The 15,285-nt window shown below is 40.7% G+C and overlaps 2 protein-coding genes across 2 annotated transcripts; one reads left to right on the top strand and one right to left on the bottom strand.

Annotated features, from left to right (window-relative positions):
- The first annotated feature begins 6,662 nt into the window (after positions 1–6,662).
- LOC115569315 (piggyBac transposable element-derived protein 3-like) lies at positions 6,663–8,177 on the top strand. The gene has a single exon (XM_030397343.1). The coding sequence runs from the start codon at positions 6,663–6,665 to the stop codon at positions 8,175–8,177; it is 1,515 nt and encodes a 504-aa protein (XP_030253203.1).
- Positions 8,178–8,939: 762 nt separating this feature from the next.
- On the bottom strand, positions 8,940–14,701 carry LOC115568523 (mucin-5AC-like). The gene is made up of 10 exons (XM_030395861.1): positions 13,306–14,701; positions 12,955–13,016; positions 12,723–12,871; positions 11,913–12,637; positions 11,562–11,623; positions 11,330–11,478; positions 10,513–11,237; positions 10,163–10,224; positions 9,931–10,079; positions 8,940–9,840 (listed from the first exon to the last, which is right to left on the bottom strand). Exons 1-10 carry the CDS (start codon positions 14,620–14,622, stop codon positions 9,755–9,757), a joined length of 3,486 nt encoding a protein of 1,161 aa, XP_030251721.1. The 5' UTR covers positions 14,623–14,701; the 3' UTR covers positions 8,940–9,754.
- Positions 14,702–15,285: the final 584 nt, after the last annotated feature.

The raw sequence follows: 15,285 nt of genomic DNA, 5'->3' as shown, positions 1-15,285 counted from the left end.
CAGAGTTTCCTATCTCAGAGTAGATCAACTCAGAGTTCAGGGTTAGACTCAGAGTTCGTTGAACCTGCTTTGTGAAACGGACCCCTGGTTGATGCGAGGACACTTGGTCGAATATTCTCCCAAGTGAAGCCCACAACCTGCCTATTAGACCCAATTCCCATAACGTTTTTTAAAACACTTTGTGGATTTTTTTTTCACATGGTGAATTGCTCTCTTCAGATGGGTGTCTTCCCCGCCTCCTTTAAAACGGCGGTGGTGAAGCCCCTTCTGAAGAAGAGCAACTTAGATCCCAACATCTTTAATAATTATCGTCCCGTATCCAACTTACCGTTTTTAAGTAAAATTTTGGAAAAACTTGTTTTCAATCAAGTAAATGACCTTTTAATTGCAAACAACATTTTAGAGAAGTATCAGTCTGGTTTCAGGACAAACCACAGTACAGAGACAGCCCTTTTAAAGATTTTAAACGACATCAGGTGCAACTTGGATGACCATAAACTCACAGTCTTGGTACTACTGGATCTAACCGCCGCCTTCGATACAGTAGACCATCACATTTTATTAGATAGACTGAAGAACCTGGTCGGCCTCTCTGGTACTATTCTTAACTGGTTCGTCTCTTACCTCACAGACTGACACTTCTTTGTAAGTATGGATGCATGTTCCTCAGAAACCCACAAAATAAAGTGTGGGGTTCCCCAAAGGTCAATTTTAAGTCCAACTCTTTTTAATCTTTACATGCTTCCCCTTGGGGACGTCATCACGAGCCACGGCATCAGCTTTCATAGTTATGCTGACGATACGCAACTGTATATCGCCGTGTCCCCTGATGACACAGGGCCTATTGATGTCCTTTTTAACTGCATTTTAGATATCAAGACATGGATGGCAGCGAATTTCCTACAGCTCAACCAGGACAAAACAGAGGTTTTACTCATTGGTCCTGAGGGCCAGAAAGAGAAACTTTTACCAAAGTTAAAGGATTTTAAACCATCACAATCTGTAAAAAATCTGGCTGTGATTTTTGACTCTGAGCTCAGTTTTATTCCACACATCAAAAATATAACAAAAATAGGTTTTTACCTCTTAAGAATATAGCCATAGTCCGCCCGTTTTCCCATCAGCAGTGTTGTGCATATGGGGAGGCGGCTTTCAGTGGTTATGGGCCCCGACTGTGGAACAGCCTGCCGGAGAACCTCAGTGTCGCGGAGACTGCTGAGGTTTTTAAAAAGAGGCTTAAGACCCATCTTTTTAACCAGTCTTCTAATTGAAATCTTAACTCTTTTTAATTCCTTTTAGGCTGTGCTAATCAGAGCACTTTTTATCCTTTTTTACTGTTTTAATCTCTCCCATGTTTTAGCCTTTATGCTTTTATTTTTTATAGTCTCTCATGTCTTATGCTCTTATGCTTTTATGTTTTAATTCCTCGTGTTTTTAGCCTCCATACTTTAACCCTTTACTGTTTTAGTATATCAGTTTTTAATCTCCAGTGTCTCCAGGGCCTGCCAGATTGGGAGTTGTCTGTGGTCTGGCCACGGGGGGTGCTGTCCTGTGGACAGTTCCGGCCCGGGTGACTAGAGGGCTCTGCATCTTGGTGCGGGGCCTCCTGTCTGCCCGGGTTGGGGTGGTCTCTGTGGCAGCGCTCCCTGCGGCCCAGTGTGGTTGGCCCCCCCCAAAGGTAGCTTCCTCTGCGCCTCAGGTCTCGCTGCCCAGCCATGTCTCTGTGGTGACAGCTAATGTTTGTGTAGGTGTGAGTGTGTGTGTCTGTGTGTCTGTGTGTGTATGTGTGAGTGTATGTATGAGTGTGTATGTATTTGTGTATGTCTCTGTGCATGACTGTGGGGGTGGGAGGGTTGGGTTCTTTTAATTTTATTTTTATATATATATATATTAGTGCCGGGACTTTAACGCGTTAATCATGATTAATTAATTACACAAAACGTTAAAAAAATTAACGCATTTTAATCGCACTTATTTTTGCACCGCGGAACGTTTCTCACTGGAAGAGGTTTCAGGGGTACCGATTATACTGGAGCACCAACTAACGTTCATGACTTCAGACAACAACAATGAACGAAGAAGCAGATGAGACTGCTTTGGTTGGCCCCGTGGATGGGAAGTTTTGTTTTCAAAAGCGGATGGATGGCAGCATAGATAAGAGCATGCTATTGCTGCACTTTATGGCAAAAATTGCACTGGTCGGGGCAGCGTTTAGCTCAGTGGGTAGAGCGCGTGTCTCATGTGCCGAGGCTCTGCAGCGCACCCAGGTTCAACTCCCTGCCTGGGTCCCTTTGCTGCGTCTCTCTCTCCCTGTTTCCTGTCATATCTTCAGCTGTTCTGTCAATAAAGCCATAAAAGGCCAAAAAAATATTTAAAACTTGCATTGGTCTGTTGGTCTTGAAAAAAACAAAAACAATGTTTTGTTGCTTAAGCTTCTGTATTCAGTCATTATTCAATGGTATACTAAAATCCATGTGAAAAAAATTGCTTCTCACTGTTCTCAGGTCAAATATTTATATGCGATTAAAATGCGATTAATTTCGATTAATTAATTACAAAGCCTCTGATTAATTCGATTAATTTTTTTAATCGAGTCCCGGCCCTAATATGTATATATATATATATATATATATATATATATGTATATATATATATATATATATATATATATATATATATATATATATATATATACACATATGTATATATATATATATATATATATATATATATATATATATATATATATATATACACATATGTATATATATATAGTTAGCTCCCGAGCTTTACCCATGTCCAGGAGGTACTCGACCGGCTCTCCGTTTAAAGGGTTAGATCCCTAAACCTGCAAGAGGTTGCTTAAAAACTGGCAATTTAAATAGGGATTGCTTAAGCTGGTGGTGAGGAGCTTCTAACTGCCTGAATCCGAACGTCTACCCTGCTTCCTCTGGTTTGGCACCTGACATGAATAGCCCTTGAGTCAGATACGGCCACCAGCCATGCCCGTTATGGCAGTTCTTCTCTAAATGATCAGTGCACTTAGTATGGTGCTAGGTTGGATTTTAAGGGCTTTTGGTAAACCCTAAGGGACTGTTTCAATTTGGTAGGCTAGAGTAACATTTAAGAACCTTTAAGATATTTTGCACACTTAACACCTGACTTTTACTTCCATCAAAGAGACATAAAATCAATGTCCACAATTTTAACTTTAACTATATTATGTAGGTTTTATTGCATAGATTTTAGCAAGGGCAAAGCATACAGCGCAATACTTGTTTCAATTACTATCAATCATTATCAAAAATCCTTATTGATAAATCATAATACTGTAATTAACAAATTAACCTTAAAGAGCTGAGGCCTGGTTAGAAATACTTAAATTTAGGTGAGATGGAGAGGGTCAGGTCTTTCCATGGCTTGCCTTTCCCTTCCTGCTGAAAGTCCAAGTCCTTGAGGCAAATCACCACCCCGGTCGAGGTCTCGTAACTTCCTCAAAGTCCAAACTTCACGCCAGCAAAGTGAACAAAAGTACTCCAATATCCAAATTGTAATCCACAGCATGTTGGCAAAAATGGTTAATCCATTGTGCTCTTAATTCCTTGATCTGTTTCTGCTGAAGATTTCTTTAAGTCCTTTCAGCGATGTTAAAGCGAAACTCTTGCCAAAAAAGCAACCGAGGCTTTATTTGGGATTGAATATGAGTCAAACCTTAGTGTAAAAGCATAATTACGCCGAAAGAGGCACTTTTAAGATTTACCGTAGTTTCGGTTTTGGGCACGTTCATTTTGAACGCGAGAGCTAGGGGCATGACACGCTAGCATCAAAATCGCTATTTTTAGAACACTAAGAAGGCTCGACACAACATGAAACTTTGCTCGTAGCATCACCAGGGTCTCTACTCATGAACCAGACAAAAAGTGTCGATCCCTGAGTCCGACCTGACAGGCATGCTCCTGCCTGTAAGGTCTCACTCGGGGATCAACACTTTTTGCCTGCCATGACGGTGACACGCAGGAGATGCAGCAGCTAACGTGAGTAGTTCAAAAACCTTCTTTTTCATAAACTCTGTGTACACAAACAATGTTCTCAATGCTCGTGTTCATGAGTAGAGACACTAGTGATGCTACGAGCAAAGTTTCATGTTGTGTCGAGCCTTCTTAGTGTTCTAAAAATAGCGATTTTGATGCTAGCGTGTCATGCCCCTAGCTCTCCCGTTCAAAATTTAACGTGCCCAAAACCGAAACTACGGTAAATCTTAAAAGTGTGTCTTTCGTCATAACTATGCTTTTGCACAAAGGTTTGACTCATATTCAATCCCAAATAAAGCCTCGGTTGCTTTTTGGCGAGAGTTTCGCTTTAAGGCTGCTCACATTCTCCATCTCAGGTGTTTCGTCAAGGCTTGAGCAAGTGGAAGAATGAACTTTAGTCCGTGCTCCTAAGGTTATATACACTCTTGCTTCGGACACTGGCTTGGTTTTGTGTCCTTATTAGAACATTTTTTCAGCATCTCTCCATTCACTGGTTGATAACCCCTTGATTAAGATTTCATAAAGCTTCTCTCTTGCTTTGGACAGTGGCATGGTTTTATGTCCTTATTAGGTCATTTTCCCACCATCTCTCCATTAAATGACTAATAGTCCCTTGATGACGGCTAACAATTTCATAATGATCTAACACACCTCGGTCACGGTCTGTGCCCGTGCCCAAAGCATGTTCAGATTTTGACACTTCCTTTTGGCCTCTTGTCGAACTGATCAGTTCTTTAAAACCTTTTCATGACCTCAGCTAAACACCGTTTCCTTACCAATTTTCATTAGATCTCTAAACTTCAATACATCATGGTTACACCTTGAACCTCTAACTTTGCAAAGTTAATACTAAGTCAAAAATGATCATCAGAGACAGAATGACAGACAGAAACTTGAGTGTAACACTTCCTCTTTTTCACAGACACCCCTGTCGCCATTCCCTCTTCACTTCCTATTTCAACATACCTTTAATGTAATGGTTTAACACTTTCCTATGAATTTATGGCAAACACAATGCAGCAGGCAAAGTTTTGATATATTTCAGAATCATTTCAGGACTAAGTATTGTGTCCCTTTCTTATATTTGTGTCTGGCAGGAGTGTATGAATCTCAACTATTTTGACAATAAATATATATATAAATATATATGTATGTATGTATATGTATGTATATATATATATCTATATATTTATATATACTGCGTGTGCGTAATATTTTAATGCAGGATGATAAAAATGATGCAACATACTTAAAAAGACCATGGACATGCTGTAAAACACAAAAATTCCTCACAGGATTGACGGTGGAAAAACAGGTGAATCACTAGGATTAATCTTAGCCTGGCTGTTAGCCTGGTCTGGAGCAGGCTAGCTGCAGAGAATAAATCACCATAGTAACTTGGCTGGGTTAATTTAACCCCTTCAGACCCTGTGTCCATTGGAATGGACAAGACACATTTCTGTCTCTAAACCAATAAATACTGTGTAATTGAATAATGTCAGCAATGCTGGTTACAGATTGGATCCTGATTATCCAATCACAATCATATCATGACTTTGAGCACGCTCAGAGAGAGTGACAGACGTCAGACAAGACAAGCATGGCGAAGCGACTGCAGAGAGGGAAGAGTAAGTGCCCATTTTCAATCTAAAATATACATTTATGTTCATGCTGGCCAAACAAATTTGCTATCAGTATAATTTTAACTGTTACAAGTGATAATATTTGAAGTTATTTTGAACATATATCATACCATTCATTTATAGGATTTTTTAAAAGTTCAATGTCCATTGCAGTGGACATCAGGAGTTGGGCGGGTTTAGCTAACAGTCACATGTTTAGTGTCAGTATATAAAGAAACAAAATACATGTGAGCTTTTCATAGGTAAAGTATGTTTCACTGTTTATTTATTCATGATTATAACATTCTAAATATATATTTTTTTGTACATAATGCTTTTGTAGGGTATAAAGTCGAAGACTTCCTTGAACGTCTCGTAAATGGAGAGTTATCTGAACTTGACTCCTTGAATTCAGGAAATGAGGAGGATGAAACCAGGATTGAGATAGGTGGTAAGTTTGGAAATTAAGAGTGTTTTTAATTCTTAGTATGTGTTTTTTATCAATTCAGTGTCTGACCCCTAAATTCCACCAGATGCGTGGGCGTTGCGTCTGCGCTTCAGCACGCAGAAGAGTCGATATGTTTCAATTCTAGTCAATGTGTGTGCGTGGCCAGTTGCGGCTGTGCCGCATTCCGGCTCCGTCACAGCTCGGCGCTCAGAGCACAGAGCAGACACGCAGTGCAGCCGTTCCCCAACACACACGCATCCAGTGGAATTCTGCCATTATATGCAAGATCTAAATGGAATGCATAAGAGTTCAAGAGTAAGAATACATAAAATGAGTTAAAATGTGATTGTTTTGTTATTATATTCAGAGAGGGACAGTGGAGAGGTTATATGCATGCCAGAAGAAATTGATGTGGCAGATGAGATCTAGATAGAGGAGACAGACAGTGTAGTGACAGAGGAGGACAGGAGGAGGACAGAGGAGGACAAAGGAGGACAGGAGGAGATGACAGTAACCAGGAAGGAAGAAATCAAGTGGCGTCACAGGCCGTTCAGTACAATCATGGACACTTCCTTTGAGAATCCTCCAATTCATGAGGATCATCCCATGAGACCCTATGACTACTTCAGACAGTACATACCAGATGAGATCTTCAATTTGATGGCCGACAACACAAATGTTTATGCCATGCAAAGTGGTACACTAAGTTTCAGACCGACAAGTTCAGGAGAGATCAGAACCCTAATGGGTCTCCACCTTGCTATGGGAGTGATGAAAATGCCAAGAGTCTCCATGTACTGGGAAGCTGGGATGGACATTGGTATTTTTCAAAACACCATGCCCCGTGACAGATTCTTCCAGCTCCGGTCACATTTGCATTTGGTCAACAATTTGGAGAAGCCAGCTGACAACAATGATGTATTTTTCAAGGTACGTCCTCTCTATGATGCCATACGCAGTAGATGCTTGGAGCTTCCACTAGAAGAGAACCTTTGTGTTGATGAACAAATGGTGCCATTTCGTGGAGCTCTGTCTGTCAAGCAATACATCAAGGGTAAGCCACACCCATGGGGGGTGAAAATATACTTCCTGTGTAGGAAAAGTGGCATGGCCTACGACTTCCTGCTGCACCAAGGCACTACAATGGAGCTGTCACAAGAGCACAGGAATCAGCTAGGACTTGGAGCTGGAGTGGTGTACCATCTTAGCCAGCGAATCACCGAGGCCAACCACAAGTTGTATTTTGACAATTATTTCACAACGTGCAATCTTCTGGAGCTGCTGGCTGAGAGGAAAATTCATGCTGCTGGGACAGCAAGGGTCTCTCGCTTTGCCAGGCCTCCACTACAGTCTGACAAAGAGATGGCCAAAAAGCCTCGGGGAAGCTGTGATGAAGTCGTAAGTCGTGATGGTAAGGTGGCACTGGTCAAATGGTATGACAACAGACCAGTTGTCATGGCCTCCAACTTTGTCAGTGTTGGCAGAATGGATGAAGTGCAGCAGTGGGACAAAAAGAAGGCCCAATTTTTGATGGTGTCCCGTCCAGAGGTAGTTAAGCTGTACAATGAAGCAATGGGCGGCGTTGACCTGCTTGATCAACTTGTCAGTCTGTACCGTACAGAAATTTGGTCAAGAAAGTGTACCCTGAGGATGATAACACATGCCTATGACATGGCTGTGGTCAACAGTTGGTTGGAGTACAGGCTGGATGCCAAGAGGGCCAATATCCAGAGGAAAGACATCCAGGATCTCCTCCATTTCAGGATGAATGTGGCCCAGTGTCTCGTGAGAGTCCAAAAAACAGTGGCAGCAAAACGTGGAAGACCCAGTATGTCTCCAGAACCACAGCATGTCCCCCACAGACCAGCTCACAGACCAGTTCAGGATGTAAGGCCTCTACCTAAAGTGCAGTATGACATGGTTGACCATATGCCAAATTATGACGAAAAGAAAGAGGCTACCAGATGCAAGATGCCATACTGTACTGGAAAGACACATGTCTTTTGTGACAAGTGCAACATCCACTTGTGCTTTGTGCCACACCGAAACTGCTTCAAGGCTTCTCATCGAAAATGAGAATATATGAAAACATCAAGTTCAAGTTCCAGTTCCATTCCAAGTTAACGTTCTATCAGTTCAATTTCCTACTATAAAACGTATGGTTATGTATTAGAAGTTCCAGTCATTTTTTTTTTCAGGTAATCTTATCTACAATCATACATCTATTGTTTTCATGTGTTCATGTACATGTTTTTACAAGATTGCATCATTTCTCTATCTTCTTGCAGGCTCCAGGTTTTCCTGGCGATGACCTCACTGCTGTTCCCGACGCTGTGATACACCTATCAAATTCATATGCATGTTCAGAACTGTACACAGACTCAAAACATGCAAACATCCAGTTCCAAATGTTTAGGTCATACCTGATTGATTGCTATGAAGAAAAACTCAGCCTTATTTTTCTTAAGTTTTTATGTCATTTTACGCCCATCTAGTCGTGGCATCCATTGGAATGGACATGAAAAAATACTATTAAAAACATGAGTTACCAAAAATTTGTTTTTTCCACTTTCTTTCTATGGTGAAGAGGAGTCAGAATCAGTTTTAAAATATTTTTTTGACTAGCCAAAAAAATGCGGGTCTGAAGGGGTTAAGTTTGACCTGCTTCCATGCAACCGACTTCAGGCTAAATTGAGCCAGGATAACCAACATATCCCGGCTTAATTCCTTATCTTGGTTTTGTGCAATACCCCTCAGTTCATTATATTCTATTGTAAATTTTTATTTATAAAATCCACCGCCAGGGTAAACATGTAACATGTAAATGGCACCAGTGCTTTAAGAAGAGTTCCCCAACATTAAAATAGCCCTGATAGAATTTGTGTCTACCCACAAACAATGCAAAACATAAGAAACACAATACATTTTTCAAAAGATTTAGTTTTTCTGGTCCTTGTAGAGTTATGACAAAAAATTGTAAACTACAGGAAATCTCACAAAATATAAATACATTGTTTTGACATATAAATCATGTATAAAATGGCCCTTGATACTTTATGCATTAATTGAGGGTTGGGCTGTGCATTCCACGATGAGCTTCATGTAAAATATGCATTCATTTGGAAGCTACAGAAAAGTTTGAATTATTATAAATTCGATGTGAAACATTTGTCATTCGATATATTTCATAACAAAATGAAAACTGTATTTAAAGAATGAAGAGAGTGCCTTTACAGATTTACTTGACTCTGGGCTGCTTTTGTTTCTTTGGCAAACACAACAAAAGACACCTTTTAATGATCGTTACTAAGTGATATTTGCTGACATTTCAGGGCTTAACAAAAAGTGTTTTTATAGAAATTGGGGTATTATTATAGTTTTGATGCAATGTAATAGGCATTTGGGGTTAGCTGTGTTATTCTGTGTGGCCCAAGATCTTGGACACACAGACATGTGTTCAGTTCAAGAGACATACCTACTTCACTGCCATCAATATGTCCAGTCAGTGCAAAGTTTAATTTGATAGCACATTAATTTGAGGCCATAAACCGCCAAGACATAAGACAAACATGAGTCTTGGACAAAGTCATTTTCATACCAGTTGTGACAGACATGTTCTGTTAGACATATACATGAATATCATCAAGTATCAGTTATTGCTCGATGAGCAGTAGCCATGATAAAAGTACCAGGCAGAATGTGGTGACAAGGCCGATCTTTTGGCTGACCCCGCTTGAAGCTGTAAATGAGTTGAAACAAAAATTGGTTTCATAAATTATTGTACAAGATTTAAAAATTTTCGATCATGTAAAACAGTGATATTGCTTACGTATGCCATCAATGATTATGGAGCTGACTATGATGTCAAATCCACTGACATCTGGAGCTGCTCTTATCAAAACACTTGCAATCTGAGTGTTATTCGGAACCGCTGTGCTTTCAAAGCTAAGGATTAATTCATTGATGATTGATCCATTCCTGCAGAGGGAGAAAAAAAACATTCTTTAAAATATCAGTTTTAGGCCATTATGCTTAAATTGTAACAATGCAAGTTAAATTACCTAAATGACACTACATCCAAGGACTTGAAAGAAGTAAATTCCCTTTTGAATGGAGGTTCAAGCTGCCAAAAAAAGGAACAACATGTATTTAAGCTGTATTTATGACCCTGTTTGTATTTTACTTCTGTGCTGTGTTCTCATGTCCTGGTTTCCCTTTATTGACCAACATTTACAAACCAGAAGAAACCTTTAGGTTTATCATTAGCATCTGTTTCCTTTTCCCTAGAAAATGTATACTGTAAATCACTTGCTGTATCATGTTTTCCCACAACACTTAACTTCTTTGTCTGTAGGGCTGTGCTCTCTGTGAAAATAATTATGTAGCTGTATGAGCAGAGTGTGCAACTTACCTGTGTCTTTATCATTGTTGCTCTGTTTATAAAGGCTGCAGATGTTGTATTGAGCAAGTCACTTGTAAATGTGGCACTACTTTTGAATGTCACCCTTTTCAGAGCCAGTGTTGTTGTTGGAGCTATTGTTGTTATTTGAGCTATGTTGGTTCTTGCAGCAGTGGTTGTTGCAACAGTTGTTGAACCAGTAGTTGTTGTTGATTTTCTTGTTATTGTTGCAGGTGTTGTTGTTGCTGCCTTCGTTGTCAGAGCCAGTGTTGGAGCTAGTGTTGATTGTGTAGCAGATGTTGTTGCAGCTTTTGTTGCAGCAGGTGTCTTTGTTGCAGCCATTGTTGTCAGAGCTGGTGTTGTTGTTGGAGCTGTGCTGGTTCTTGCAGAGGTTGTTGCAACACTTGTTGAACCAGTAGTTGGTGTTTCTTGTGCTGTTGTTGTTGTTGTTGTTGCAGCGAGTGTCATTGTTGCCAGTATTGTTGTCAGAGCCAGTGATGTTGTTGGAGCTGTTCTTGTTGCAGCAGATGGTGTTGCTGCTTTTGTTGTTTGAGCAGGGGATCTTGTTGTTGTTTGAGCTGTTGTTGTTGTTGCAGTTAATGTTGGTGCAACACTTCTTGAACTAGCAACTATCATTGTTGCCGCTGTTGTTGTCAGAGCCGGTGCTGTTGTTCGAGCTGTTGTGATGGTTGGAGCTGTTATCGTTCCAGAAGGTGATGTTGTTGCAGCTGGTGTTGCTGTGTAAATGAGGTACAAAAAAAAATCTGGCTTTACAAATCGTTGTGCAACTTTAAAACATTTTGATCATGTAGCACTCATTATTGCTTACTTGTGTCAATGACGCTTATGGAGCTTTTAATTATGTCAAATCCGTTGACATCTGGAGCTGCACTCATCAAAACACTCGCAATCTGAGTGTTATTTGGAACAGCCGTGCTTTCAAAGCTAAGGGTTAATTCATTGATGATTGATCCATTTCTGCAGAGGGAGCAACAAAACATTCTTTGAAATATCAGTTTTAGGCCATTATGCTTAAATTGTAACAATGCAAGTTAAATTACCTAAATGACACTACATCCAAAGACTTGAAAGAAGTAAATTCCCTTTTGAATGGAGGTTCAAGCTGCCAAAAAAAGGAACAACATGTATTAAAGCTGTATTTATGACCCTGTTTGTATTTTACTTCTGTGCTGTGTTCTCATATCCTCGTTTTCCTTTATTGACCAACATTTACAAACCAGAAGAAACCTTTAGGTTTATCATCAGCATCTATTTCCTTTTCCCCAGGAAAATGTATACTGTAAATCACTTGCTGTATCATCTTTTCCCACAACACTTAACTTCTTTGTCTGTAGGGTTGTGCTCTCTGTGAAAATAATTATGTTGTTGTATGAACAGAGTGTGCAACTCACCTGTGTCTTTATCATTGTTGCTCTGTTTTTAAAGGCTGCAGATGTTGTATTGAGCAAGTCACTTGTGAATGTGGCGCTACTTTTGAATGTCACCCTTATCAGAGCCAGTGTTGTTGTTGGAGCTTTTGTTGTTATTTGAGCTATGCTGGTTCTTGCAGCAGTGGTTGTTGCAACAGTTGTTGAACCAGTAGTTGTGGTTGATTTTCTTGTTATTGTTGCAGGTGTCGTTGTTGCCGGCTTCGTTGTCAGAGACAGCGTTGTTGATGGAGCTGGTGTTGTTTGTGTAGCAGATGTTCTTGCAGCTTTTGTTGCAACAGGTGTCTTTGTTGCAGCCGTTGTTCTCAGAGCTTGTGTCGTTGTTGGAGCTGTGCCGGTTCTTGCAGAGGTTGTTGTTGCAACACTTGTTGAACCAGTAGTTGGTGTTTCTTGTGCTGTTGTTGTTGTTGTTGCAGCAGGTGTCATTGTTGCCAGTATTGTTGTTAGAGCCAGTGATGTTGTTGGGGCTGTTCTTGTTGTTGCAGCAGATGGTGTTGCTGCTTTTGTTGTTTGAGTTGCTGTTTGAGCTGTTGTTGTTGTTGCTGCAGTTAATGTTGGTGCAACACTTGTTGAACTATCACCTATCATTGTTGCCGCTGTTGTTGTCAGAGCCGGTGCTGTTGTTCCAGCTGTTGTGATGGTTGGAGCTGTTATCGTTCCAGAAGGTGTAGTTGTTGCAGCTGGTGTTGCTGAGGTACAAAAAAAAACATTGGCTTTACAAATCGTTGTGCAACTTTGAAACATTTTGATCATGTAGCACTCATTATTGCTTACTTGTGTCAATGACGCTTATGGAGCTTTTAATTATGTCAAATCCGTTGACATCTGGAGCTGCACTCATCAAAACACTCGCAATCTGAGTGTTATTTGGAACAGCCGTGCTTTCAAAGCTAAGGGTTAATTCATTGATGATTGATCCATTTCTGCAGAGGGAGCAACAAAACATTCTTTGAAATATCAGTTTTAGGCCATTATGCTTAACTTGTAACAATGCAAGTTAAATTACCTAAATGACACTACATCCAAAGACTTGAAAGAAGTAAATTCCCTTTTGAATGGAGGTTCAAGCTGCCAAAAAAAGGAACAACATGTATTAAAGCTGTATTTATGACCCTGTTTGTATTTTACTTCTGTGCTGTGTTCTCATATCCTCGTTTTCCTTTATTGACCAACATTTACAAACCAGAAGAAACCTTTAGGTTTATCATCAGCATCTATTTCCTTTTCCCCAGGAAGATGTATACTGTAAATCACTTGCTGTATCATGTTTTCCCACAACACTTAACTTCTTTGTCTGTAGGGTTGTGCTCTCTGTGAAAATAATTATGTTGTTGTATGAGCAGAGTGTGCAACTCACCTGTGTCTTTATCATTGTTGCTCTGTTTTTAAAGGCTGCAGATGTTGTATTGAGCAAGTCACTTGTGAATGTGGCGCTACTTTTGAATGTCACCCTTATCAGAGCCAGTGTTGTTGTTGGAGCTATTGTTGTTATTTGAGCTATGTTGGTTCTTGCAGCAGTGGTTGTTCTGACAGCTGTTGAACCAGTAGTTGTTGTTGCTTCTGTTGTTGCAGTTGTTGAAGCAGGTGTCTTTGTTGCCGCCTTCGGTGTCAGAGCCGACATTGTTTTAGCTGTTGTTGTTGTTGCAGAAGCTGTTGTTGTTGCAGCTGTTGTTGTTGTCGGTCCTGCAGGACTTGTCGTTGCAATACTTGTTGAACCAGCAGTAGTCGTTATTGCCCCTGCTCTTGTTGCAGCAGGTATCGTTGTTGCCACTGTTGTTATCAGAGCCTGTGTTGTTGTTGGAGATGCTGTTGTTTTTGCAGCTGTTCGTTTTGTCGGTCCTGCAGCACTTGTTGAACCAGTAGTAGTTGTTGCAGCAGCTGTTGTTGCGGCAGGTATCGTTGTTGCCACTGTTGTTGTCAGAGCCTGTGTTGTTGTTGGAGATGCTATTGTTTTTGCAGCTGTTCGTGTTGTCGGTCCTGCAGCACTCGTTGAACGAGTAATAGTTGTTGCAGCAGATGTTGTTGCAGCAGGTGTCGTTGTTCCCACTGTTGCTTTTAGAGCCTGTGTTGTTGTTTCAGCTGTTGTTGTCTGAGCAGGTGTTGTTATTGTTGCAGCAGCTGTTATTTCAGCAGGTGTTGCGGTTGGAGCTGTTGTCACTGTTGTTGTCACTGTTGTTTTCAGAACCTGTGTTATTGTTTGAGCTATTCTTGTTTCAGCAGGTGTTGTTGTTCGAGCTTTGTTCACTGTTGTTGTTTTAGTGGTTGTTGTCGCAGCAGGTGTTGTGGATGTAACTGTTGTTGTCAGAACCAGTGTTGTTGTAGGAGCCACTGTTGTTGTTGCAGCTGCTGTTGTTGTCAGTCCTACAGCAGTTGTTGTTGAGACACTTGTTGAATGAGTATTAGTCTTTGTAGCAGATAAAGTTGAGGCAGGTGTTGTTGTTGCCATTGTTCTTTTCACAGCCTGTGTTTTTTTTTCAGCTGTTGTTGTTTGAGCAGGCATTGTTGTTGCAGCAGCTGTTGTTGCAGCAGGTGTTGAGGTTGTGACTGTTGTTGTCAGAGCCAATGTTGTTGATGAAGCTGCTGTTGTTGTTGCAGCTATTATTGTTGTCGGTCCTGCAGCAGTTGTCGTTGAGACACTTGTTGAACCAGTAGTACTTGTTGCAGCAGGTGTCATTGTTGCCACTGTTGTTTTCACAGCCTGTGTTGTTGTTTCAGCTGTTGTTGTTTGAAGAGGTGTTGTAGTTGGAGCTGGTGTCACTGTATCCGTTGTTGTTGTTGCAATGGATGTTGTGGATGTAACTGTTGTTGTCAGAGCCAGTGTTGTTTTTGGAGCTGATGTTGTTGTTGTTTTTGTTGTAGCTGTTGTTGTTTGAGGTATTTCCACTGTTGCAGCAGCTGTTGTTGCAGCAGATGTTGCAGCAGGTGTCGTTGCTGCCACTGTTGTTCTCAGAGCCTGTTTTGTTGGTTCAGCTGTTATTGTTTGAGCAAGTGTTGTTGTTGGAGCTGTTGTCAATGTCATTTTAGCTGTTGTTCTTTGAGGTGTTGTTGCTGTTGCAGCAGCTGTTGTTCCAGCAAGTGTTGTTGATGCAACTGTTGTTGTAAAAACCAGTGTTGTTGTTGGAGATGCTGTTGTTGTTGCAGCTTTTGTTGTTGTCGTTCCTGAAACAGTTGTCGTTGCAACACTTGTTGAACCAGTAATAGTCGTTGTTGCTTCTGCTGTTGTTGGAGCAGGTGTTGTTGTTGCAACTGTTGTCACAGCCTGTGTTCTTGTTGAAGATGCTGCTGGTGTTACAGCTGTTGTTGTTGGTGGTCCTGCAGCAGTTGTGGTTGCGACACT

Source organism: Sparus aurata, chromosome 18 (assembly GCF_900880675.1).
Source record: "Sparus aurata chromosome 18, fSpaAur1.1, whole genome shotgun sequence".
In the NCBI taxonomy this organism is placed as follows: domain Eukaryota; kingdom Metazoa; phylum Chordata; class Actinopteri; order Spariformes; family Sparidae; genus Sparus; species Sparus aurata.
Note: the sequence above shows the minus strand (reverse complement) of the source record. Positions and strands in the feature narration are given on the sequence as shown.

Bases quoted from the DNA above. Each gene is read 5' to 3' on its own strand.
- LOC115569315 (XM_030397343.1), top strand. From the start codon at position 6,663: ATGGACACTTCCTTTGAGAATCCTCCAATTCATGAGGATCATCCCATG.
- LOC115568523 (XM_030395861.1), bottom strand. From the start codon at position 14,622: ATGACACCTGCTGCAACAAGTACTACTGGTTCAACAAGTGTCTCAACG. The intron at 11,238-11,329 runs GTAAGCAATAAT...TCATTTACACAG, and splicing joins CATAAGCGTCATTGACACAA to CAACACCAGCTGCAACAACA. The intron at 10,080-10,162 runs GTAATTTAACTT...CTCCCTCTGCAG, and splicing joins TTGGATGTAGTGTCATTTAG to GAATGGATCAATCATCAATG.